The 27789-nt window shown below is 45.1% G+C and overlaps 1 protein-coding gene across 9 annotated transcripts in view; it reads left to right on the top strand.

The window, feature by feature from the left end:
- Positions 1 to 27789, top strand: part of MACROH2A1 (macroH2A.1 histone) — an 80312-nt gene that overhangs the window by 17240 nt on the left and 35283 nt on the right. For all 9 annotated transcript variants that reach the window (XM_033853194.2, XM_033853195.2, XM_033853192.2 and 6 more), the window contains exons 3-4: positions 13554 to 13660; positions 14124 to 14321. In XM_033853194.2, the coding sequence (XP_033709085.1) occupies positions 13554 to 13660; positions 14124 to 14321 (305 nt within the window). The remainder of the gene's footprint in view (positions 1 to 13553; positions 13661 to 14123; positions 14322 to 27789) is intronic.

The raw sequence follows: 27789 nt of genomic DNA, 5'->3' as shown, positions 1-27789 counted from the left end.
TCATCCTCATCCCAAATTTCAGCTTGTTTGATTTCTAATCTATAACTCAGGTCAGATGTTGCATATCCCTTTGGTGTTAGTCATTGTCTGCACTCCATCCCTGCCCCCATCTCTTGTAAGTATAGTAGGGAGAGGCCTCCTCTGTCAGCAGTGTGTCCTGTTACACAGATACTCATTTCAACAAACATCCATCCACTTAGCATTTCTGGCCTGGGAAAGAAAGGATCCGATAAGCTTGGAAGATTACGGTAGGCGGAGCCTGCAGTTGTCTCTGTCACTTACCTGGCCTCTTTACCACTTTTCTATCCGGAACAGCCAACTGTGTCCTGTACTCACACAGCTAAAAATAGGGCAGGGAGAAGAGGACAGGCCGGCTCCGTGATGCTCCGAGGCTCTCTGAATTCCTGTGTCTCTTGCTTGTTTGCATGACCACCCTACCTTAGACTTACACTTCAGGCCAGGACCCAGCTAACTCTTGCCAGTGACTTCATGCTTCCCTGGGGCTCCCAGAACCCCACAGCACTCACTGTTCTGTAAAGTCCTTCAGCTGAAAGGGAGGACTAGATTTTAATGAGCTAGAGGGTTGCGACTAGAAAAAAATTGGAAACACAGAAGTTGAAACTCCAGTGTTCTGGCAGCCTATATTTAAATGTATGTTCCCTTTTCCAGTTATGTGAGTAATTTATGTTTGAAAATTTAAGAAGGGAAAACTCGCTCATAATCCCACTGCCCAGAGATAGCTGCTGGCACTGAATGCCTTTTGTGTGTATGTGTACATGCATGAAAGGGAGTTAGATTTTAGTCTATTTGTTTTTATTAGTATCTGCTATTGATGACCACTGTACATGATCATACGAAGCAAATCATGAAGTCATTAAGGGAGAGCTACATTGTCAGTCCTCCTCAGTCTCCCAGGAGGAATAGATGATTCCGTGGTGGATGAACATTCAAGGGGCGCTGGAAAAAAGCAGCTTTTTAGCACAGTGTTCCCTTGACATTTCCCTGATGACTTGTTGTAAGATGGCCAGCCTGTTAGCAGACCCAGGTGAGTCAGACCTCGGGGCTGAGGCCAGACATAGAAACCACTGAGGGGTGGAGTTTCCCCAGTGCTTCACTTCCCCATCCAAGGTGTGGAGGCGGCAGCACGGCTTGAGGACGTGCTTCTCCCAGGGCCACTTGAATCTGCTGCAGAGCTCAAAAACTGAACTTTTATCTGGTCCTTCATTCAGTTCTTCTAAAGAGGCCATGAGGTTGTCCAGGAGAGTGTTAAGTGTGGCCTGGGCCCCCTTCACAAAACAGTGGCCCCATGTCCCCTGCACTCCCAGCCCCGGGGGTTGGACCACATCACTTGGATCAGAGAAAGGAAAGGTCTCATTGCTTTCTTTTGCAAATATTTTCTCCTGCTCTGTGACTTCATATTCTCTCAACACTGTATTTCAAAGAGCAGAATGTTTTTTATTTTAAAAAAGTTTCAATTCTTTTTTTCATGTATTGTGCCGTTGATGTTGTATCTAAAAAATCATCACCAAACCTTGAAGTCATCTAAATTTCCTCCTGTGTTATCTTCTAGGAGTTTTATAGTTTTGGATTTTACATTTAGGTCTCTGCTCCATTTTGTGTTAATTTTTGCAGAGGGTGTTAGGTCTTTGTCTAGATTCAGTTTTTTGCATGTGGATGTCCAGTTGTTCCAGCACCATTTGTTGTAAACCTCTCTGCTTTCTTGAAGATAAGCCACGTTGCCTAGGAAACCTCAGTGGTCAAGGATTCTCATTGTTGCTTCATGATTTCCCTTTGAAGGGCTATATGCAGCTTTCATTTCTGTCATTGGGGTCAGCATGTGCATAGCTGAGTTCCCACCAGAAGTTCTGTTTTTGCTTGGGCCAATGGGAAGGCACGAAGCACTACAAAACTGATTCTGGATTTAGGCAAGGAAAAATGTGTGACCCAGACTGTGCATGCCTCTTTCATTCAGACCTTCCATCTGGGCTCACTTTATACGTCCTTCAGAATTTCATTTAGTGAGGTCTTCTGGTCGTAAGCTTTCTCGGGCTCTGATTTTGAACATGTCTTTATCTCATCCATAAAGTTTTTAGCTGTTGTTTCTTCAGTGTCTCTATTCTAGTCTCTTTCTCCTTATGGAACACAAATTAAACATTCATTAGTGTTTTATCTAAGTTCCATATTTGTTCATCTCATTCGTATTTTTCATTTCTGTCTCTCTAGATTACTTTCTGGATAATTACTTCTGGTCTATCTTGTAGAACTATCTCCCAGTTTACTAATTCTCTCTTCAGCTGTGTCTTATCTGCTATTTAATTCAGTCACTGAATTTTTAATCTCAGTTGATATTTTTTACTCTGGAAGTTGTTTGGTTCTTTTGTGAATCTGCTTGGTCATTCTTTATAATATCTTGTTTTCTCTTCATTTTCACATTTTTCTTTAAATATATATTATACACAGTTCTCATATATTTTTCTGAATAATTATTTTTCCCCAGCTTTATTAAGGAATAACTGACAAATACAATTGTATATATTTAAAGTGTACAGTGCGATGCCTTAACATAAATGAAATGATTACCCAGTTTATCTGAAGTCTTCATGAGTCTGTTTTTGCTGGATTTTCAGTCATTGTTCAGAAAGCCTATCTCTCTCCAAGGCTACAGAGGAATTCCCTCATGCTCTTGCTTAGTATTTTTATGGTTTAATTTTTTACATTTTTACTTTGACCCATTTGGAATTTATCCTGATATACAGCGTGGGAGAGGGATCAACTTAATTTTGTTCCAGGTGGTTACCCATCTGTCTCAACACAATTAATTGGATATTCCGTCTTTTCCCTGGTGATCTGAGATGCTGCTTTTACCATACATGAAATTTCTAGATATAATTAGGGCTACTTCTCGACTTTCTTTTCTGTTTCATTGGTATGTTTATCTAGTTATATACTTTATGTTTCTCATATCTGGTAGGTCTTTCCTGTCTTTTTACACAAAGTAATTGTTTCCTTTAATAAGTAATACATACCAATGACAAAATTCATGTTCCCAAAGGACATACAGTGAGACATGCATTTCTCTCCCTACTCTTTCACACACCCAGTTCTCCTCTCAAGAGACAATCAGTGTTATCAGTTTCTTATATATGTTGTATATGTTTCTAAATATACTCTTCTCCCTTTTCATTTCAAAATAAATACAGTAAATGTAATGGGTGCATGTGATATGCAGAGACTGACATTTATATTTGAGCCCAAATCTGAGGGTGGTTGATCTGCCTCTAACCTGCCCCAACATCGCTGGTTCCCTCAGCCAACCTTGAGTCCTGATTTGAGACTGAGAGGGACGGCCTGCCCGGATCCTGGGCCATCCTGGGGCTGCTTTCCCCCGGGATGACAGCTTTGTAGTTCACACGGCCTGCCATGGATCCTGAGTATTTGTTCTAATCCATAAAACCAGGACAGTGCCTTGGAGAACATCCCTGCACTTCCATCCTGCATCACCGCCTGAATGCTGCAGTGCTTGTTCACTGGTTTAGTAATTCATCTGTAATGACCTATTTGTGAAAGAGTTACCAAGCTCTGACCAGGTACAAGGTGCTGAGCTGGGTGCTGGGGGTCCGAAGAATCACTGTTGATTTCAGCAGATTTGTACTGAGTGTCTGTGATGGGTCAGACATCCCTGAGGACATATTAGTGACCCCCAAGGCTGGGACTATGCCTTCCCTCCCCCTCCCTCATCACTGTGTACTCAGCTGCTCAGCACATAGGTTTTTGTTGAAGGGTAAGAAGACTAGTTAGAGGAAGGATGAATTTCTGGAGGGGGGAATGTAGGTAATGCCAGATGCTGCCAGGAAATTGGTGAGGATGAGAGTTGAACTAGACCCCTGGATTTTTTTTAATGATGCATAATTAGGATTAACACCAGGGCGTCGTGGACCAGACCTGCCTGAGGAGAGGCAAGTGGCAGGGCAACTGTTGGTGGCAAATAGGAAGGCACTGGGAGTGTTTCAAGAGTTGATCTCTCACTCCTGCCAGAAAAGGAGGTCTCCAGCTGCACCTCGAATAACAGAGGAAGCCAGCAGCTGCCCACCTGATTAAAGTAGCAGCATCCCTGGAGAGGTGCTTGAGGTCCCCCTGGGTCCCCCGTGGATGACCATCAAGAATGGCTTTAAAAGAACTACTTACTTACTGAGAGGAGGAGGAAGTAGGTAAGAATTCTACAAATATCTCTTCTCTCAATATCTTCCTGTTAAAATATCAGCAACTAATAAAATATATTTATAGCCCTCTTACCTTCTTTCCCTGCCTGAGGGCTTCTCTGTTTAGTCAACCCAGAATAAAATACCATGAGAGCAAAAAGCCACTTCTCAGAACTATAAATAAGTCCTAGCAAGGAGACAAACCCAAAGGATACTAACCACAGTCAGCCTCTCTCTCTCTCCCTCTTCCCACCACCCCCTCCAGTTCTGGTTGCCAAGAGGATGACACACACACTCCTCGGATTTGCCAGGCTGCTCAGCCAGCCTACAGCTCTGACCCTGCCTCCGCCTTCCCTCCCTCCCGCTCTCTTCCTTTATCTTCCACCCCACCTTCTTCCTTGTTAGACAAGTGCCCTCCGTCTAGTGGCCAGAAAACATGTGTTCCCTGGTACTTCAAGAGGCCTGTGGGGTCTACAGGGGGACATGTGTCGAATGGCCTTGATAGAAGACATTTACATATGTCCTCCGTATAGAAGGAGGCTCCTTCTCTGCCAGAGCCCACATTTCTTGCCTTCAGAACTGTGAGGACCATGTGGAAATCCAGGGCCTCTGGAAAAGGCTAATCTATCGGCTTCCTTTGCCGTCGATATCCTGATTGATGCTTCCTGTGGTAAAGGGTAACTGAGGTAGTCTTTGGTTAACATTTCTCTGTTGTCTCTGTAAATCTGGATATTGACCGCTGCAAGTCAATATCTGCTGTTCATTCAGAAAATGAAGGTCTTTAACTCCAGTAGCATTGTTTTCTTTGCTCTCCCACCTCTGCCCCAGGCCCTGGCAGTTTCCCTCACAGATTAAAATCGTGGCTTGTCAAAATGTGAGTTTGGGGGCACAGAGGGCAGTGCTTTGCACGCAGGCAAAGGCGGGACGGTTTAGAGAATAAAACGCCTGTCATACATTGAGCATTTACTATGTGCAAGGCATTGGCTAAGTGCTTTACATCTGGTAACTCACTGAATCCTCAAACCACCTATTTTGCTTAGGAGGAAATTGAGGCTCGAGGAGTTTAAATAACTTCTCCAAGGTCACTCAGCACAATAACTCATCTCTAGAAGAGCATTTCTGTAGGCTCTCAATGGAGCTGAAATCTTAGCGGTGAAAAGGGGAGCCCTGGGGCTTGGGATTACTCAGTGCACTTTGCATCTCCTCTGCCTTTAGTGGACATCTCAGGAGGATGGGATATGCCCAGGCCTCCATGGCTGGCTCCTGTCCTCCCCAGAGCAGCAGCCTGGCCGAGGAGGCAGATGTGGACTCACGGGAGGAGCGGGCCCTGCGCAGTCACAGGTGATTGCCAAAGGGCACGTGGTGTGGGTGTGTCAGGCGGGAGACAGCCCTGTGGCCTGCTGTGGGCAAACAGGACAGGGGTCCTGCGGGATGGACCTGGAAGGACGAGTAGTCCCTGACAGGAAGGAGGTGCATGAGCACAAGAGGGGTGATGGCCATTGGAGGGACGTGTGCTGGGCTATAGGGAAGGGGCAGTCTGGTCAGTGTGGGAGGTGCTGCCTGTAGCTGGACGCAGAGGTCCTGGGGGAGAAGCACCAGACGACCGCCCTGAGCAGAGCGGAGGGCAGTGCCCAGTCGGGTGTGGGGAGGCTGTAGCACTCAGCAGCGCTGGGGGTGGACTGAAGGGCCAAAGGGTTTTGCCCGATGTCCCTTCATTGTCCTCTTAGTGAAGGGGAGGTGGAATCCTGGGCAACAGAGCTTAGGCAAATCCTTAGACAAGTAGCCCTCAGCATTGGGAATTCGTTTGGGCAGACAGGGCTGGGCTAGTAAAGGTGACCCCAGGAGCGGCAGCCCCTTTCGGGGCCTCCCCTACTATGACACACTCATATCGCTCTAAAAACAGTCAGTTATGGAAGAACTAAAAAGTCTTCATGTGGTCAGATCTTTTTTTCCAGAAGCAGGATTAAGCAGGCTGGGACAGATGTCAAGGCAGGAGGGTGCTTACGACATGCCGTTGCCAAGGCCAGTGGGGTGGCATATAGCATAGTTGCCATTTCTCATTTATGCTGTGTTTTCAATTTACTTTTTACATTTTGAAAAGATAAATTGTGCACAAGATAAACTCAGACAGCGCCAAAAGGGTAGAAAAAAATGTCTCCCTCGGATCTGGTCACCAATTCCTCTCCCAGGAGGCAAAGCTGTGCCACATCTCCAGGAACACATGTCAGCGCGGGCTTAAGCGCGGGCGACAGGCATGGCCTCTGCCCCCCACAGGATGGCAGCCTACAAAAGCCCTGCTCTGCTCCTTGTTTCCCCTTTAAAAGTCCATCTGGGAAATGGCACCATGTCAGGGCTCTTTAAATGAGTTTCCTCTTTACATTACACTCTTCAAATCATTTCATGTCAGCAGACATCTCTTGATTGTTCACCCCTTCCTGAGATGAATTAAGAACAAATGGCTGTGATTTTCCATATCAAAACAAACATACATATTAACCATTTCCTTGTAAATTAATTTCGAGTCCTTGAAAGCAGTGAGCGGTGGGGAGAGGGCCCTGCCCGGCTGTCAGCCAGGCCCTGGGTCAGAGCAGGTTCCTCTGGCCTTCCCCAGCCACCTCGTCCTTCCGCCTTCCTTCTGGGGCCTTGACTTGTGCTGCCTCAGCAGCTGGCTTTGGTCCTGCCCTTGCCACGCTACCCCTGCTGAGTCAGACAAAAGCCCCAGACCCCATCCTTAGGCAGAGGATGCCTGTGGGGCCACCCTGGGTGCTGCGTAATATCAAGGCAAGTCTGGCAGCACCGAGGTTAAGCGGGTTCAAGTGCATTTTTCAAACATATGTAAACTGTTAAGTGTAACAGCAAAGGGTAAACTATCAGGGGAGGAAACGCCAGGTTTTCCATATTGCTTCTCTCCTCCTCCTCTTGGCTCTCACATACATCCCATCTATCCACCTAGCCAGCCAGCCAGCCAGTTATTTTGATAGAGGAAACTGAGGAAAAGAAAGTATAGTTTCCTTCCCGTAGAAATCAAGCCTGTTATATTCTGTTTTAAAAGATAAAGTGTGTGGCCGTAGCATCAGTATTTGGAGCTTACGTTTACCAAGTGTTCTAAGCATGTCGTTTGGTAACTCATTAATCTTCACAAGCCTAGAGGTGACCTCAATTATCATCCCCTTTTATAGAATGAGAAACTGAGGCACAGGTGTGTCTTGGCAACTCTCACAGCTAAAGTGCAGGAGCTGTGATTCACACCCAGGCTGTTTGACAGCACGCCCTCGGCTTCAGCATGGTGCTGTTCGGGGCTGCTGCCTCCACTGAAGACAGACCTAGGAGGTGAGCTTACACAGAATCGCTAGAGACTTGGGGAAGAAGAGCAAGGCTTTCCTGATGCACCAAGCTGGGTTGGCAGTTTAAATGAAGGTAATATTTGCCAAGAATCATAATCTCTTTTTTGTTAATCTGAATAATGCAAAATTACTAATTTTTTATTTTGAAATACCAAAAACAATTAGCTTACTTTAGAAACTCTCATATTGAGCTGTGTTTCTTTCTTACTGGGAGACTTTGTGGGATAGGTGGGAGACTGGACCAGATGCTGCCTCCTGGGCCCTTGGCTCATGGGCCCTGAGGAGGGGATCTGTCGTGTGGGCTTAACAGCAGTGGACAAGTTTGTATGAGACTCGGAACATCTGCAGAAAAGCAACAGAATGGTTCATTCTTACAAAATACCTTGTTTTCTGCACAGAACATACCACCTTCAATTACTGCCGTAGGTTTTATTTTCTCTGGGGAACCCATGTTTCCTCGGAGGCCCCTGGGACAGGCAGACTAGAGAGCTTTGCTCTGGCCCACAGGCAAGACCCCGGTGCTCCAAGCTGACGGCTCAGCGGGCTTCAACCCCTGCCACTCATCTCCCGAAAAGGTGGGATGTGGGCCGGTGGATTCTGGGCTGCCGAGGGAATTGGAGGAAACTGTGGTGCAGTCAGGACGCAGGAAACGCTTAGCAGTCGCTCTCCGATTGGGGTTGATTGGGTTAAGGCCTTCCAGAATGGCGTAAAACAGTTCTGAACTCAATGAACTGCCGATGGCAGCCTGATGAATGGAAGGAAATACGATAAACAGATTCCTTGTCGTGCTGTCGGCTTTGTAGCAGATACCTGTTTTCTCCTTGGGATTACGTGAACATTTGCTTTCCTTTGATTTCTGGTTGTTCTTTTCAGTATTGCTTTTGTGAGAGGAGACGCTTCAAGCAGTTCTGTAGAAGCCCCCGACTCTTCCCTTTGCAAGGTCTGTGTTTAGCCTTTGGTGCGGCCTCCACACATCACCTGTTAGCTGTTAGGAGTCTAACTCTGCCAACCATGACTTCAGCTCCCTGAAGGGAGATAGAATGCTTCAGTACAACAGATAGGGCTCAGTTCAGGCGTTTGGGGGGGGGGGTGGGAAAGACTCTAAGCCTTTGGTCTTTTGGTGAACTTGGAAAGTAGACCTATCAGAGGTATTCATGTTCAGACAGCTGGGCTGTAGCTGAGAAGGCTGCCAAATAATGCTGTTACTCAAGGTTGTGGGGATTTCGTCAAGTGGCCTTAAAACAATCGCGTTCCACGCGGCTGGGGAATGGTGGGCCCAGGGGTGCCTCTGCCGTGCCTGCTGCTCTGAGGAGAGAATAAGGTCACGTCGCTGGGCCAGGCCGCTGCATATGATGGAGCCAGCGACTCACCGCTCGCCAGGGACCGGCCCTGGCCAGGAGTCGGAGCCAGAGACACTCCGGTGTTCTGCCAATTAGATCTTAAACAAAAAGATCTTAAAACAGGAAACTACCTCACAAGGGGGCCGGTGTAGCTCATCATTCAACCTGTCCCCTTTGCAGTGTTTATAACTGGGGAACCTCACCGCACTGAGGGTCCTCCCCAGAGTGACCCCACGTGCTCTGAGCCCCACACCAGTCCCAGTGCTGGTCGGCGGTATCAAAATTAGACTGTCATTGGTCAGGAAGACTTGGCTTGAGGGGTGGAGGACCTGGTCAGGGGTTTGTTTCTTCTCCCCGTTACTGCTCTTTGCCAGGTTCCTCCCGGGGTTTCTTAACGGATTCCATTTGTTTGGGTTACAGCCTCAGGGCTGTGGCTTCTGAACCTCCTTCCGAGGCAGGATCCAAGCATGGAGCTCTGGAAACCGTGGAGAAAAGAATTTGCGTCTGTAGATGTGCTGCTTTCCTGGTTCTTTTTCTCAGAATCCCTTTCCTCTTAAAACAGCCAGAGGCAAAAAAAATTGAGAGATGCACAAAGCCTTCCAAAATGCAAGATTAATCATGTGCAGGAAACCCTCCCTGGTAGGGAGGCACGGGCTGCATTCAAGTCGAGGCGGAGCTGAAGCTGGCTCCGGCCTAGCCCAGGAGGCGGCCCCCTTGCTGGTGGGGGTGAGGGGCCCATCCCCGCGGGCAGTGGGTATAGTGGCAGGAACCCAGGCACAGCCCTGAGCCTAGGGCTTCCATGAATTTGCCCTTGCTATCATTTGCAAAGCCGAGGATCACTTACTAGGAAGGAAACTTAATCAGGAAATCACCTTTGGTGGCGTGTGCCCTGCCCCAATTCCTCGGCACTCACCACCCTCTCTCCTGCCCTCCCACAGACGTGCCCTGGAGAGCAGGTGGGAACTGATCCATCTTGTTGAGTTGCTGGCAGTTGGCACCTCTCCTCTCCCACTGCAGCAGGCAGCCCTCTCTCAGCCAGGAAAGCCCTTTATGATTGCCGTTTCTAACACTGGACTGAGGACGAAGGGGGGTTGGTATTACTGAATAGTTGGCAAGGGGTGAGTTCATGCTCTGGGTTCCTACTTTTGTGCGCAGCGGGAGTGCGTCCTCCATCTTTCTGGGCTGTTGTCAACTTCCCCAGCCCTCTGCCTGGGGCGGAGCGGGGAACACAGCTCATAAAAGGTGTGTCTCTGAGGTGCTCCCTCTTGTGTGTCCCTTGACCGAAGCCGTTGCGGTGGTAACTATCCAACTGGAAAACATGCAGGAGTAAACGGAAGATAAAGCTCTTGCGCAACCAGCCAAGATGGGAATCTCTGCCCCTCTTTGTTACCCCACTTGATGCAGCTCCCTCCCTCCCCACAGGGCTGAGGGTCCTCTCTTTGAAGATAGGGAGTGGGAGGGCCAGTTATCTTGGTCTTCGCAGATCACAAGTGAGCTGGGGTTTTGCAGAAAGGAAGGAGTCCTGGATTTTCTAGCTCCTTGGTGAAGAAGTCAGAGGAGTGACAGGAAGGACACCCCAGCCCAGCTCTTTCTGAGGAGTTAGAACACTCCTCACCCCACTCCACACACCTCTCCAGCCCCTCCGTGTCCACCTTGTTATTACTCCCAGGTGGATCCAGTCTGGCTTCCCTGAGTCCAGGCTGAATTAGCAGTAAGTGAGCACAGTCCTTGACATTTCCCATGAGGAGAAACTCAGGCTATTTGCAATTGCAGACACAATGTGAGAGTGACGGCGGAGGGGGAGCTAGTGGTAGTCCAGGGGAGTTCTTGGAGACCTGATCGTCCTGTTTCTCAGCTGTGGGTGCTCCTTAGAGCTCAGTGCACTGCTTTACTTGCTTGTGTTACATACTGCCTGTCCCTCACCCAAATCAGGGGCCCAAACACACTTGGAGTTCTGCTGACCCCTCTCCACCCTCCAGCTCTTTGCATTCATCATCTGCACCTTCCCCGCACAAAAAATAAAGTAGTGATGCCAAAAATAAAAAGACCACTTGCCTGTTCCCCTCCAGCCTCCACCAGCGGCTACTGTGCCTTCTCTTGGGGAGAACCTGCACCAATACTCTGGGCAGGAAGAGAAAACAGGCCACTTCCACTTTCCCGAGAAACCATAATTTCAAATGATCTTCTTGCCAAATGGATGGGCCTAGGACACTATTGTGGGTTTCTCTGTCTCTCTCCTTCTCTTTCTCTCTCTCTTTTTAAATGAGGGCCAGGTAAAGCATTCTTAGCACATTATGGGGAGAAGGTTGTAATCCCCCAGCCTCCTCCTGTGTATTCTGGCTTTGTAAATACTGATGGCCTCGTGTTTCCTGTGGCCTCAAAGTGGAGGAAGGCTGGGGAGGTGAGGGGGTGGTGGAGGCCAGGAAGCCAGCCAAGTGGGCTACAGCTCAGCGGTGCCAGCTGCCCTCTCCAGCCTTCCTGCCCCTTGGGCTGGCTGTGGCTGGCTCTCCTTCCTGTGCCCTTACTCCTAGGGTCAGGCTCCTGTTGCGTCAGGCTCCGGCCTCACTTCCTCACAGGCAGTGAGTTGGACAATAGCGTTGCAGATGTGCTGCCTCCTGCGTGAACGTGGGAGAATGGAGGCCAAGCTGGGCTCATTTCTGCACATGGGCATCAGGTCACTTAGGTATCCCAAGCATGCTTTCTTGCTTGGCCGTGACAGGGTCATCTCCTCTGGGCTTCGGGACACACAGTCACCATCAATTATAGGGAAGCTTCCATGAAATTGACAGGTGGGCCTGTACTCAGGCTGTATGGGGAACAGCCCTGTGGAGACTCATGGATGAGGGTGGGAAGTGTACTGATTATCTCCCCTTCTTCCCCAGGCCTCACTCTAGTGACTTGCTCATGTGACGTTCAGGACGAGGGACCCCTATGGCCTGGGAGCATCAAGCAGGCAGGGGCCTCAGTTGCCTCTGGTGTCCAAGTATCATCAGTGCAGTGATTGATTATTGAGTAAATGAATTCCTGCCTTGGATTTAGGCATTGAATCCGTGTGATCCAGGTGTGAGTATCCAAGCAGCTTTTCAGCTTGACACACAGACTAGTTTTTGCATTGGGTTCAGCTGTTAGTACCCCTTAACAACAGAAACCATGTAATATTGTAAATTTTAAATACCTGGTTTTAATGTAGCTAGAATTTTTTCCCTAGTTATTTTATAATGATTCTGAGTTTTCGCTTTGCTGGAGACATCTAGTGTTTGCAACATAACTTCGAATATTAGAAATCCTTTAGTACCAGGAAGAGGTCAGACTTGAGTTGAGCCTAGAAGGGAGTGCTAGGTGGATATGACAGGCAGGGCTGTGGCGTGGACAGAATTGCAGAAGTGAGGGTGTAAGATACATTTTGGGACAGTCTGCATTTCTCATTAAGAAAATGAGGCGAAAGTGATGAGGTTGACACTTACAAAGAGAACTGGGCCACCAAGGAGAAAAAAATCTCTTGCCAAAGGGTACTTCCTAATTTTCCCCATCTTTGGTGCTGTGGAAGAACCTGTCTTCTTGTCTGGCAAACCCTGCCCCAAAGGACTGGTCAATAAACTCTAACTTAGCACCAACTCTAAGTCAGGCTCATATCCTTCTAGGTTTTTTATTATTTTGTGGAAAAAGTCAAATATACAGAAAGCTGAGAGAGGAACTGTCTGACGTCTCGCTCTCTTACATCACTCCTGGATTTAACAAGTGTTAGTATTTCACCACATTTGTTTTCCTCTGTAGACTTTTTCAGGATTATCTGAGTAAATTGCAGATACCAAAGCCCTTCACCCCTAAATACTTCAGCATGTATCTCCTAAGGACAGGATGTTCCCTTCAGAGTGGTAATACCATTATCACACCCAAGAAAACCAATAATTCCTTTGTGTCTAATATCTGGTCTACATTCAGATCTCCTCAGTTGTCTCCAGAATGACTTTTATAGCTTTTTTTGCAATCAGGATCCCATCAAGGATTGACATTATATGTAATTGGCTGTTGTGGCTGTGTAGCCTCTTTTAATCTACTACACTCCACCTTTTTTGTTTTATGTTTTTATGACGTTGACTTTGTAAAGTGTCCAGTCACATCCTTCTAGTTTTGAATCTGAGTGTACAGGCGTTCAACATTGGTTCCATTAACAGAAATTTACTGAGTAATATGCCACCACCCCCTGAAGTCCTGTAAACCCATGTATGACCTGTTGCTCAAGATGCACAGTTCAGTCTCGGCCACACTGCTGGCTCCACGGGGTTGTTGCTGGTGACGTCTGGAGCGCTGACTGTGGGCAGCCCTGTTCTGGGAAAGGGCTTCAAATCTCAGCTCTACCACTTCTCACTGAGGGCCTTCAGCTGGTGGTCCTTTCTCCTCTCTAAGCTTCGGGGTCTTCATGTCCACAACAAAGGGGTTGGACCAGGGGTCTTCCTAGTCTCACTCAGCTTTGCTTCTCAACACCTCTGTGACTTGGCTCCAGGTGTTGCCAGGCAGACCGCCTGCAGCTTCGTAGCTCAGGGTAGCTGCTTCGGGAAGCCAATTGCCTGCTCCCATTCCTGGCACCAAGAACAGGGGATCCGGGAGGATGCACACGGTTCTCTGATGCTTTAACGTGACCACATGCCCTTCCCCTCTGCTCCCCACAGCGGAGATTCTGGAGCTGGCTGGCAATGCAGCAAGAGACAACAAGAAGGGCCGGGTCACGCCCCGGCACATCCTGCTGGCCGTGGCCAACGATGAAGAGCTGAATCAGGTATGGGACTCTCCTTTCCCTCCCCCACCCAGACACACCAGCAGGCAGTCTTGCTGCCCAGGAGTTGTCTGTCCAGTGGGAGGGTGCTGTTTGGCTGGCTATCAAGGGTGTGGACTGCATTTTGGACTATTAGCAGCTTCCCCGTCCCCCCCCCACCCCATGGCAGTTTTTCCCCAAGATTTTATTGGTTTGGGGGAGGGGAATGAAACAAGGTATTTGGCTCTCCTTGGAAGAAAGATGGTTCTTTCTTCCACCCGAGTGGAAACTCCACCCGAGTGAGGGACTCCGAAGACTTGCTCCCCGTGTTGTGAGCCAGGGTCCTGTCAGCCTCCTTGTAGATGCCATGGAGGAGGGAGCTCTACCAACCCAAAGCAAGAGCATGGGGTGGGGGCACGGCTGAGCTCTTGAAGGTCACGGACGTGCTGGTCTGACTCACCATCCACTACTTTGGTTTTCCTGCAAGCTGCTAAAAGGAGTCACCATCGCCAGCGGGGGAGTGTTACCAAACATCCATCCGGAGTTGCTAGCGAAGAAACGAGGATCCAAAGGGAAGTTGGAAGCCATCATCACACCACCCCCAGCCAAAAAGGCCAAGTCTCCGTCCCAGAAGAAGCCCGTGTCTAAGAAAGCAGGGGGCAAGAAAGGGGCCCGGAAATCCAAGGTGCGTAGGTGATTTGGCAGGGACGTGTGGAGGGTGGGGCTGGGCGGGTGCCGGCAGGCGGGGTCATGCGGGCTCCCCTTCCTACTGAGGGCTCATTCCCCTCTGGGGTGGGGGCCTGTGGAACAAATGGAGCTGGTGACAGAGGGCTAGTCCAGCTCAAGTGGCCAGAGTCTGGACGCAAGTTGGGGACTAGATTTCTGTAGGCAAGGGGGATGTGGGGAGGTGCTGGGGCAGATAGCCCCAGGCTGGAGGGACCTGGTGCCCACCCTTCCAGGAGATGCTCACGCCCATGGGGTGGGACATGTGTATACAGGAGCTTCCCTGTGCGAGCGACAGCAGTCGAGTCCTGCCCAGAGCTGCCAGCTGCCCGCTTGCCCTTGACGTGCCCAGAACTGTCATTGTGTTGCCATGGCTGCATGTCCTCCTCCGAGCCTGTTCCAGCAGGGATGGTTCAGATGGTTAGCTCTTTGAAATGACCACCTTGTTAAGGAGGAAAATAGATGCGTTATTTGGGCGCTTCCTGCCAGACCCAGCTGGGATTGAGACTAGGTTGTAGGTGCTGATCTTTCTGTGGGGAGCGAAACCTTCTCATGAGTGTGACCTAATGTCTTCTAGGATGGGGCAGGCCCCCTAATCCCAAGCCAGGATCTTCCTGGTCCACCCTCGGGAGGTCCACACCCGTGGCTGGTTGCATTCACCTGTCTGAGACTCCAGGGTAACTGGGACACATGGTTTCTGTTTCTTCCTCGCTGGGCCCTGCCTCTCAGCTGTTGTCACAGACTCCAGGGCCAGCAGACTAGGAACAGCGCAGCTCTGTGTTTAATAAAATGGAATCTTAAGGCTGCTCCACCCTGCCCTGCCCTGGGGTGCCCCCTCAGGAGTCACCCTTCTGGCCTCTAGCCAGACTAAGAGGAAATTATCTCTGGCAGAAGGTGGCCTCCCTATTTTGAAAGACCCCCAGTAATATCCCCTTGGAAATGCCCTGCAAGGCCTAATGCAGTGTCAGTGTCAGGACATGCTTACTAGAGCCCAAAGCCCTCACCAGAGTGAGCTGGTGAGGACACCTTCCCAGAACAGGTCCAGGAGCGGTGACCCGGGGCCACATGCCAGCCCGCACTCCCAGCATGTCCCCTCCGCTGAGCCCATCCAGACATCAGGCAGGCCTTCACCACATGGGGGCACCTTCTGTGACCTCTCACCTCCCACCCACACTGTTTGTGTTTGTGGACTCTCTTTAGTTGAGGTGTAAGAGGCTATATTTTTTGTACATCCTTCTGGGTGTGGACAAACACCTCCCTGAAAACGACAAAATCTAAATTCCTCTTGCCAACAGACACCCCCCCACCCCACGCTACCCCACCAGGCTCAGAATCACTCCCAGCTCTTTGAGAGAGAAACCGGATACAGAAGAGTGTCCTGTAAGTTATTTCCAGACACTGCACTCCACCTTGCTCACAAGCCCTGGAGGAGGCTCAGGGCAGGCTGGGGATTTCACAGAGTGCTCATTCCTGCTAACTATAAAATTAGCAGATTGAACTGTTTCTTTTTTCCCTTACAACATTTGCATTTGGGGGGAGGTGCAGGACAGGGAAGGCAGGGGAAAGTGCCTGTGTATCCCCCTTTAAATGTTAAAAAAGAAGATGAAGATGCCAAATCCATCATCTCTTGATTATGGGCCTCAGGGAGCTGGCTGCCCACAGAGGAGGGGGCCAGCAGGGGCAGAACTGTGGCACCTCTCCAACCCGAGTGTCTCTGGCAACCCTGGGTTGAACCTTGCTCCCTGTCACCCCCAGTCTTCTGGCATAGTTTTTGCCCCATAACTTTCCGAACTTCCCAACTTCCCAAACACTATGAATGCTTTTTCTTTCTTTTTGGACTTGAAATATAGAGGGGGTGTGTGTGTGTGTGTGTCTTCTAGTAGCTATATTCGGAACTCAGTGTTTCTAATAACCATATGCCAATAATCACTTGAACACTCAACTTTTCCCTTGATTACAAAAGCAGGAAGTCTGTTATGGTGGTCTGTTTTTCTTCTACACAATAAAACACATTGTCTGCTTACTGTACCAGTATTTGGCTAACATTAAACCCTGGGGGAAGCTGAAATTGGAACCGTGAACAGCTAATTTTCAAAACATTTGTTTAATGTAAATTGTGGTACCAGCTCCCAGAAACAGCGGAGAACCCTGCATCTCTAGGTTTAAGTGGAATGTTCTGAAAATAACCTTTCCAGAGACATGCAGACAAAGCCTTAGTAACATGCTAAAGCACTTGTAGTGAAAGGGAGTTGGTATTTTTCAAGTGTCAACACTTGAATTCCAAATCATAATTTTCCCCCCAATTCTATGTAATTGGAAGGTTTTGAAAGTCTCCAGTTGTGACAGCTGAGTCAGCCGTAGTGGAAACTGTTAGAGAAGGCGACAGAACCCACCAGGGGCTGGGCATCCGGGGCCCTGGCAGTGCCTTGGGGTTCCTCCTTCTACTTGGGTGGCCTCAGGCAAGTCTGTGCCTCAGTTTACCCCCTGCCGTGAAATGATGGGGTCCATCCCAGCCCTACAATTTACTGACTCTAGTGAATGTTTGCATAATGTCTTTGTGTAGGTAATACGTGTGAGAGTTTGGATGGTACGAAGAGTGTGCGGTAATAAAATCTCACTCAGTCCTCCCACTTCTCCCCAGAGCAGTCTCTGGAATGAGTTTTCATGTACCCTTTCAGAAAGTCTAAGCACATAAAAAGCATAGAGGTACATAAAGTCTTCCCCATCCTACTGGCCTTTAGAGAGAGAGAGAGAGAGAGAGAGAGAGAGAGAGAGAGAGAGAGAGAGAGAGTGTGTGTGTGTGTGTGTGTGTGTGTGTGTGTGTGTGTGTGTGTGTGTGTGTGTGTGTGTGTCGTGTTCCCCACTGTTTTTGCAGTGTGGTGTCAGTGGTTACTGGTGCCAGCTCATCTGGCTTTATATTCCAGTTCTGCCAGTTGCTGGCTGTGTGAGGTGTGAGTTGGGGGAGTTAACTTCATTCCTCTGGTATCTCAATTTCCTCATCTGTAAAATGGAGGTATAACACAGGGTGGTTGGGAGGCTTAAAAGAGGATTCATGTGAAGTGCTTACAGCAGTGTCTGACACACATGTCAGCTGCCGCTGTTACTCCCTTGGCAGTTCTTACTCATCTTGGCGTGTGGAGCTGCTGTAGTCTCTCATGGTGTGGCTCCAGTTACTGATACTGTAGGCAGGAGCAATGTACCCAGTTCTCTCTGGATTGTTCCTCGTGTCCATCCTGACAAACAGTCCGCAGTGACCATCACTGTGTGTGGGTCTCTGTACATAAGTGCAAGTGTATCTGTAGGAGAAAGTCCTCAAGGTGGACTTACTGAAGCAGAGAGTGTATTTTTTAACTCTGATGGCTTATTATCCCATTAAGAAATTTCAAGAGTGGACTTATTTACACATTTGACACTGAGTTGTTGAAAGAAGATGCATCCATTCGATCCATATTTATCACATCTACATGTGCTTGTTCCCCTTCTTGGTAGTGAGGGTACAGCACGTTGGTGCTCAGGGAGCTCTGGTCTAGTGAGGGAGGTAGAGTCACTGCACAAGGGGAGGGGCAAGTGGTGCTCCGACCACAATAAAGTGGAGTGATGGCATGGCAGTGTTGTCTTACATAGGTGCTCAAGGGAGGCTTCTCTGGTAAGGTAACACTCAAGGCATTTAAGTGATTGAGAAGAGAGAGCTCCTGGCACAGGGGGGAGCATGCCTGGCTCTTCCCAGAGAGAATGGGACAGGCCTTCATGTGGGGTCCCCAACGTTTCAGAGAAGCCTGGGGACTCTTCTCAAGATAAGCTTTTATTTATTTTTTTAATTTTACTTTTTTAAGAGGGACTTGGCTGGCCCCAAATGATTTTTTGTTTTGTTTAAATTTTATTTATCTTTTTGGCTGCATTGGGTCTTTGTTGCTGTGCACAGGCTTTCTCTAGTTGTTGCGAGCGGGGGCTACTCTTTGTTGCAGTGTGCGGGCTTCTCATTGCGGTGGCTTCTCTTGTTGCAGAGCACGGGCTCTAGGGCACTTGGGCTTCAGTAGTTGTGGCGTGTGGGCTCTAGGGCACTTGGGCTTCAGTACTTGTGGCTCACGGGCTCTAGAGCGCAGGCTCAGTATTTGTGGCACACGGGCTTAGTTGCTCCGCAGCATGTGGGATCTTCCCGGACCAGGGCTCGAACCCGTGTCCCCTGCATTGGCAGGCGGATTCTTACCCACTGCGCCACAAGGGAAGTCCAAAATAAGGTTTTAAAATGCATAAAATACCGAAGATTCAAAGGAAACCATTTATGCCTAAATCTTCAAGGTTAAGACCCCTGTCAGAATGCTCACCAAGATTCATAGGATAATCTTTAAGGTATCTCCAAGAAGGCAGTTTTTGCCAAAACTTTTGATAAATAGTCATCTCACCTAGGATTTTTCAAATGTAAACCCGCTCTACCACCCCAGTTGAACTCCACCCCCATATGTGAATCACTCTTCCCCATCAAGAAGATACACTTGCTCCTCATTGCCTGGCAAAAAGCCCAAGATGATTTTGGGAGAGCGCCTCTTTCTTTTTGAGAAATATTTAAACTGCAAATGAGTGATTAATGTTCTGGTAAGGGATGCCAAAAAAAGGGATTGGTTCTTTTGAGAAGCTGCCATCCTTGCAAAATTTTGCTGACTTTTTAATGAAATTTCCAGAGATTCAAACAGCAGAGCAAAGGAGACTAGGCGTAGGTAATCTTGGGTTGATAATTTCACACAAGTCTTTTTGGACACTCAGTTCTACAGATTCTTAAATACGTCTCCCACTGACTCTGACCTTACAGGTTTTCTGCTGCTCAAAACAAAATTGGGTGTATGCACAATACATGGAGTTATTGGATTTGTACAACAATATGAATTTCTAAAATGTCAATCTTTTTTTTAACATCTTTATTGGAGTAAAGTTGCTTTACAATGGTGTATTCGTTTCTGCCTTATAGCAAAGTGAATCAGCTATACATATACATATATCCCCATATCTCCTCCCTTTTTCGTCTCCCTCCCACCCTCCCTATCCCACCCCTCTAGGTGGTCACAAAGCACCGAGCTGATCTCCCTGTGCTATGCAGCTGCCAATCATTTTTTTTTAACTCTTTATTGGAGTATAATTGCTTTCCAATGTTGTGTTAGCTTCTGCAGTACAACAAAATGAATCAGCTATAAGTATACATATATCCCCATATCCCCTCTCTCTTGAGCCTCTCTCCCACCCTCCCTACCCCACCCCTGTAGGTCATCACAGACCACAGAGTTGATCTCCTTGTGCTATGCAGCAGCTTCCCACTAGCCATCCATAAAATGTCAGTCATTTTGGAGATGGACAAAGTATTGCTTGCTAGCTTTTGTCCTCCCTGGGCCAGGTTGTGTAAAGAATCTACCATCTACTCTCACCATTTCATATAAGAAAGTGCATTTTAATACCAAGAAGTGAGGAAGGGACTTAATCACAGACTACAGACCTTAGGAAAACTTAGGGCACAGTTGTTACGATTGGAATATAGTGACATCTCCCAAGGCAACTGTGTAGACCTGAAGCACCGTGTCACGGGCTGCACGCCTTGCAGGGAAGAGGCAGGTGTTGGTTGCCAGGTGGACAGACTGTGAGAACTGGGAAGGAGCAGCTGGTCTTGCACAGGGTTTGCCACTTTCTCTGCCTTGGCCACTTGTTTAGTCAGTTCTCCTGTCTTATCTCACTTTCCTGATGAGGAAGCTAAGTCTTAGGGAATGTGAGCCATGTACCTAAGGCTATGCAGCTAGTAGACCAGGGCTCAAATGCAGGACTTCAGAGTTCAGATAAAGTGTTACTTGTGTGTCCTGTGACTATGGACCACGTCCCTAGGTAGAATTCTCCTCTGGTCTGATGGTAGAGGGCTGCAAAGCCGCCCACTGCAGAGTGAGTGGGGCAACACCTTAAAAAACTTTTTTAAAATAACACATTCTGGCCTCTCATTAAATTTATTTGTACATTCATGATATATATTCTGTTTATAATTTCCACCTCTTACCCTCTACAACGTTCTTTTTCTCGGTGTATTGAATTATAATTGACATAAAGCACTGTATACGTTTAAGGTGTACAGCATGATTTGACTTGCATGTATCATGAAATGATGACCACAGTAAGGGCAGTTAATATCCATCATCTCACATACAGAAAAAAATGGTTTTTTCCTTGTGATGAAAACTCTTAGGACCTACTCTCAGCAACTTTTCCTACGTATCATACAGCAGTGTTAACTATAGTCATTGTGTTGTACATTACATTCCCAGTACTTATTTATCTGATAACTGCAAGTTTGTACCTTTTGACCACTTTCCTCCAATCATCCCTCCTCCTCCAACCCTCTGCCTCTGGTAACCACAAATCTGATCTTTTTTCCTGTGAGTTTGGGTTTTTTTGTTATTGTTTTTTTAAGATTCCACATATAAGAGGGATTATGTGGTATATGGTATTTTAATTTCTCTATCTGACTTATTTCACTTAGCATAGTGCTCTCAAGGTCCATCCATTTTGTCGCAAATGGCAGAATTTCCTTCACTTTTATGGCTGATGAATGTTCCATTTTGTTTTATATAGGGGTGTGTGTGTGTGTGTGTGTACGTGTATCGTATTTTCTTTATCCGTTCATCCATTGATGGACACTTAGGTTTTTTTCCATATTTCCATATCTTGGCTATTATAAATAATGCTGCAGTGAACATGGGGTGCATATATCCTTTTGAGTGAGTGTTTTTGTTTCCTTTGGATGAATACCCAGAAGTGGAATTGCTGAATTATGTGGGAGTTCTCTTTTTAATTTTTTGAGGAGCCTCCAAAATGTTTTCCACAGTAGCTGCTCCGGTTTACGTTCCCACCAACAGTGTACCAGGGTTCTCTTTTCTCTACATCCTTGCCAACACTTGTTATTTCCTGTCATTTTGATAATAGCCATTCTAACAGGTGTGAGGTGCTGTATCATTGTAGTTTTGATTTGCATTTCCCTGATGATTAGCGATGTTGAGCACCTTTTCATGTACCAGTTGGCCATTTGTATGTCTTCTTTGGAAAAATGGTCTTGAGTTTTTTGCTCTTGAGTTGTCTGAGTTTGTATATATTTTGGATATTAACCCCTTGTCAGATAAATGATTCACAAATATTTTCTGCCATCCCATAGGTTGCCTTTTCACTTTGTTGATTGTTTCCTTTGTTGTGCAGAAACCTTTTAGTTTGATATAGCCCTACTTGTTTGTTTTTGCTTTTGTTGCCTTTTCTTTTGGTGTCAAATCCGAAATCATTGCCAGTACTAATATCAAAGAGCTTACTGTCCGTTTTCCTCTAGGAGTTTTATGGTTTCAGCTCTTATGTTCAAGTTTTTAATCCATTTTGAGTTAATTTTTGTGTACAGTGTAAGATGTAAGTGGTGCAGTTTTATTCTTTTACATTGGCTGTCCAGTTTTCCCAACACTATTTATTGAAGACACTGTCCTTTCTCCATTGTATATTCTTGCCTCCTTCGTTGTAAATTAAGTGACCATATATGCCTGGGTTTATTTCTGGGCTTGCTGTTCTGTTCCATTGATCTTTGTGTCTGTTTTTATGCCAATACCATACTGTTTTCATGACTACAGCTTTGTTATGCAGTTTGAAATGAGGGAGCACGATGCCTTCAGATTTGTTCTTCTTTCTTGAGATTGCTTTGGGTATGTGGGGGTCTTTTGTGGTTCCATACAAATTTTAAGATTGTTTATTCTATTTCTGTGAAAAATGCCATTGGAATTTTTTTTCACATTTTACTATTTTTTTAAATTGAAGTATAGTTGATTTACAGTGTTGTGTTAATTTGTGCTGTACAGTAAGGTGATTCAGTTATACATATATATACATTTTTATTAAGAGCACATTTTATTTTTTAAATTTTATTTTATATTGGAGTGTATTTGGTTTACAATGTTGTGTTAGTTTCAGGTGTACAGCAAAGTGATTTAGTTATACATATACATATGTCTGTTCTTTTTCAGATTCTTTTCACATATAGGTTATTGCAGAGTATTGAGTACCCTGTGCTCTACAGTAGATCCTTGTTGATTATCTATTTTATATATAGTAGAGTGTATGTTAATCCCAAACTCCTAATTTATCCTTTCCCTCCCCCCTTCCCTTTTGGTAACCGTAAGTTTGTTTTCTAAGTCTGTGAGTCTGTTTCTGTTTTGAAAATAAGTTCATTTTTATTATTTTTTAAGATTCCATATACAAGTGATATCATATGATATTTGTCTTTCTCTGTCTGACTTCACTTAGTATGATAATCTCTAGGTCCATCTGTGTTGCTGCAAATGGCATTACTTCATTCTTTTTTATGGCCGAGTAATATTCCATTGTATATATGTACCACATCTTCTTTATCCATTCCTCTGTTGATGGACATTTAGGTTGCTTCCATGTCTTGGCTATTGTAAATAGTGCTGCAATGAACATTGGGGTACATGTATCTTTTCAAATGATGGTTTTCTCTGAATATATGCCCAGGAGTGGGATTGCTGGATCATACGATAGCTCTATTTTTAGTGTTTTGAGGAACCTCCATATTGTTCTCCATAGTGGCTGCACCAATTTACATTCCCACCAACAGTGTAGGAGGGTTCCCTTTTCTTCACACCTCTTCAGCATTTATTGTTTGTAGACTTTTTGATGATGGCCGTTCTGACCGGTGTGAGGTGATACCTCATTGTAGTTTCAACTTGAATTTCTCTAATCATTAGAGAATCTTTCCATGTGCCTTTTGGCCATCTGTATGTCTTCTTTGGAGAAATGTCTGTATAGATCTTCTGCTCATTTTTTGATTGGGTTGCGTGTATTTTTTTTGCTGTTGGGCTGCATGAGCTGTTTTGTATTTTGGAGATTAATCCCTTGTCTGTTGCATTGTTTACAAATATTTTCTCCCATCCTGTGTGTTGTCTTTTCATTTTGTTTATGGTTTCCTTTGCTGTGCAGAAGCTTTTAAGTTTAATTAGGTCCCATTTGTTTGTTTTTGTTTTCATTACTCTAGGAGGTGGATCAAAAAAGATACTGCTGCGATTTATGTCAAAGAGTGTTCTGCCTATGTTTTCCTCTAAGAGTTTTATACTGTCGTCTTTACATTTAGGTCTTTGATCCATTTTGAGTTTATTTTTGTGTATGCTGTTAGAGAATGTTCAAATTCATTCTCTTACCTGTAGCTGTCCAGTTTTCCCAGCACCAGTTATTGAAGACATTGTCTTTTCTCCATTGTATATTCTTGCCTCCTTTGTTGTAGATTACTTGACCATAGGTGCGTGGGTTTATTTCTGGGCTTTCTGTCCTGTTCCATTGAGCTCTATTTTTGTTTTTGTGCCAGTACCATACTGTTTTGATGACTGTAGCTTTGTAGTATAGTCTGAAGTAAGGGAGCCTGATTCCTCCATCTCCGTTTTCCTTTCTCAAGATCGCTTTGGCTATTTGGGGTCTTCAGTGTTTCCATACAAATTTTAAGATTTTTTTGTTCTAGATCTGCAAAAAAAATGCCATTGGTAATTTGATAGGGATTGCACTTAATTTGTAGATTGCCTTGGGTAGTACAGTCATTTTGATTCTTCCAATCCAAGAACATGTTATATCTTTCCATCTGTTTGTGTCGTCTTCGATTTTTTTCATCAGCGTCTTACAGGTTTCAGAGTACAGGTCTTTTGCCTCCTTGAATCGGTTTATTCCTAGGTATTTTATTCTTTTTGATGTGATGGTAAGTGGGATTGTTTCTTTCTTTTCTCTTTATGATCTTTTGTTAGTGTATAGGAATGCAACAGATTTCTGTGTATTAATTTTGTATCCTGCAACTTGATGGAATTCATTGATGAACTCTAGTAGTTTTCTGGTAGCATCTTTAGGATTCTCTATGTATAGTATCATGTCATCTGTAAACAGTGACAGTTTTACTTCTTCTTTTCCAATTTGGATTCCTTTTATTTCTTTTTCTTCTCTGATTGCCATGGCTAGGACTTCCAAAACTATGTTGAAGAAAAGTGGCGAGAGTGGACATCCTTGTCTTGTTTCTGATTTAGAAAAAATGTTTTCAACTTTTCACCATTGACTCTGATGTTAGCTGTGGGTTTGACATATCAATGTATGGCCTTTATTATGTTGAGGTATGTTCCCTCTGTGCTCACTTTCTGGAGAGTTTTTATCATAAAAGGTGTTGAATTTTGTGAAAAGTTTTCTCTGCATCTATCGAGATGATCATATGGTTTTTATTCTTAAATTTGTTAATGTGGTGTATCACACTGATTGATATACAGATATTGAAAAATCCTTTCATCTCTGGGATAAATCCCACTTGATCGTGGTGTAAAGCCCTTTTAATGTACTGTTGGATTTGGTTTGCTGGTATTTGTTGAGGATTTTTGTCTGTATTCATCAGTGATACTGGCCTGTAATTTTCTTTTTTTGTGGTATCTTTGTCTGCTTTTAGTATCAGGGTGACAGTGGCCTCATAGAATGAGTTTGGGAGTGTTCCTTCCTCTGTAATTTTTTGGAAGAGTTTGAGAAGGATAGGTGTTAGCTCCTCTCTGAATGTTTGGTAGAATTTGCCAGTGAATCCATCTGGTCCTGGACTTTTTTTGTTGGGAGTTCTTTTGGGTTTTTTTGTTTTGTATTTTTGTTTTTGGCTGCACTGCAGCTTGAGGGATCTTAGTCCTCAACCAGGGATTGAACCTGGGCCCTCGCAGTGAAAGCACTGATCCTAACCACTGGACCACCAGGGAATTCCCTGTTGGGAGTTTTAAAATCACAGTTTCAATTTCAGTGGTTTTGATTGGTCTGTTCATATTTTCTATTTCTTCCTGGTTCAGTTTTGGAAGATTGTACCTTTCTAAGAATTTGTCCATTTCTTCCAGGTTGTCCATTTTTTGGCATATAGTTGCTTGTAGGTAGTCACTTATGATTCTTTGTATTTCTGTGATGTTAATAGTAACTTCTCTTTTTTCATTTCTAATTTTATTGATTTGAGCCCTCTCCCTTTTTTTCTTGATGAGTCTGGCTAAAGGTTTATCAATTTTGTTTATCTTTTCAAAGAACCAGCTTTTAGTTTCATTGATCTTTTCTATTGTTGTCGTTGTCTCTATTTAATTTTTTTCTGGTCTGATCTTTGTGATTTCTTTCCTTATACTAATGTTGGGTTTTGTTTGTTCTCCTTCTAGTTGCTTTAGGCATAAGGTTAGTTTGTTTGAGATTTTTCTTATTTCCTGAGGTAAGATTGTATTGCTATGAACTTACCTCTTAGAACTGCTTTTCCTGCATCCCATAGGTTTTGGATTGTCATGCTTTCATTTTCATTTGTTTCTAGCTATTTTTTGGTTTCCTCTTTGATATCTTCAGTGATCCATTGGTTGTTTAGTAGCATATTGTTTAGCCTCCACGTGTTTGTGTTTTTTGTTTTTTTTCCCTTGTAGTTGATTTCTAATCTCACAGCATTGTGGTCAGAAAAGAGGCTTGATATGATTTCAGTTTTCTTAAATTTACCAAGGCTTGATTTGTGGCCCAAGATGTGATCTGTCCTGGAGAATGTTCCATGTGCACCTGAGAAGAAAGTGAATTCTGGTGCTTTTGGATGGAATGCTCTCTATATATCAGTTAAGTCCATCTGATTTAATGTGTCATTTGAGGCCTGTGTTTCCTTATTGATTTTCTGTCTGGATGATCTGTTCAAAGATGTAAGTCAGGTGTTAAAATCCCCCCATATTATTGTGTTACTGTCGATTTCTCCTTTTATGGCTGTTAGTGTTTGCCTTATATATTGAGGTGCTCCTATATTTGGTGCATATATATTTACAATTGTTATATCTTTTTGAATTGATCCCTTGATTATTATGTAATATCCTTCTTTGTCTCTTTGTAACATTCTTGTAAAATCTATTTTGGGGACTTCCCTAGTTGTCCAGTGGTTAAGACTCCACACTTCTGATGCAGGGTGGCACAGGGTTCGATCCCTGGTCGGGAAACTGAGATCCCACATGCTATGCAGCGTAGCCAAAAAAAAAAAATTAAAGTCTAATTTGTCTGATATGAGTATTGCTACTCCAGCTTTCTTTTGATTCCGTTTGCATGGGATACCTTTTTCCATCCCCTCACTTTCAGTCTGTGTCCCTAGATCTGAAGTGGGTCTGTTGTAGCCAGCATATATACAGGTCTTGTTTTTGTATCCATTAAGGCAGTCTGTGTCTTTTGTTTGGAGTATTTAATCCATTTACATTTAAGGCAATTATCGATATGTATGTTCTTATTGCCATTTTGTTAATTGTCTTGGGATTGTTTTTGTAGGTTTTTTTCTTCCTTTCCTCTTTTGTTCTCTTCTCGTGTAATTTGGTGACTATCGTTAGTGTTGTGTTTGGATTGCTTTCCCTTGTGTGTGTATGTGTCTACTGTAGATTCTTGGTTTGTGGTTCCCATGAGATTTTGATATAGCAGCCTGTATATGTAGAAGATTGTTTTAAGTTGCTGGCCTCTCAGTTTCAAATGCATTTCCTGTATCCTGCATTTGTACTTTCTTCTTGTGTGTGGATGATTTCCTACCTTTACTGTGTGTTTGCCTTTACTGGTGAGCTTTCCCATTCGTACTTTTCTTGATTCTAGTTTGGGCTTTTATCTTCTGCCTAGAGAAGTTCCTTTAGCATTCGTTGTAAAGCTGGTTTGGTGCTGCTGAATTCTGTTAGGTCTTGCTTATCTGTAAAGCTTTTGATTTCTCCGTCGAGTCTGAACAAGAGCCTTGCTGGGTACAGTATTCTTGGTTATATGCTTTCCCTTTTCATCACTTTAAATATATTGTGCCACTTCCTTCTGACCTGCAAAATTTCTGCTGAAAAATCAGCTGATAACCTTATGGGGATTCCCTTGTATGTTATTTGTTGCTTTTCCCTTGTTGCTTTTAATATTTTTTCTTTGTCTTTAATTTTTGTCACTTTGACTAATATGTGTCTCAGCATGTTCCTTCTTGGGTTTATCCTGTATGGGAGTCTCTGCACTTCCTGGACTTGAGTGAGTGTTTCCTTTCTCATGTTAGGGAAGTTTTTGGCTATAATCTCTTCAAATATTTTCTCAGGCCATTTTTCTCTCTTCTCCTTCTGGGACCCCTCTAATGCAAATGTTGGTGCATTTAATGTTGTCCCAGAGGTCTCTTAAACTGTTCTCATTTCTTTACATTATTTTTTCTTTGTTCTGCGGCAGTGCTTTCCACCATTCTGTCTTCCAGCTCCTTATTTCTTCTTCTGCTTCAATTACTCTGCAACTGATCCTTACTAGTGTATTTTTCATTCCAGTTATTGAATTGTTCATCTTTCTTTATTCTTCATATCTTCTAGCTCTTTGTTAAATGTCTCATATCTTCTCGATCTGTGCCTCTGTTCTTTTTATGAGATCTTGGC

This window comes from Tursiops truncatus, chromosome 3 (genome assembly GCF_011762595.2).
Source record: "Tursiops truncatus isolate mTurTru1 chromosome 3, mTurTru1.mat.Y, whole genome shotgun sequence".
NCBI classification, from domain to species: Eukaryota; Metazoa; Chordata; class Mammalia; order Artiodactyla; family Delphinidae; genus Tursiops; species Tursiops truncatus.
The sequence above is the reverse complement of the archived record's forward strand: the minus strand, read 5'-3'. Positions and strand labels throughout refer to the sequence as shown.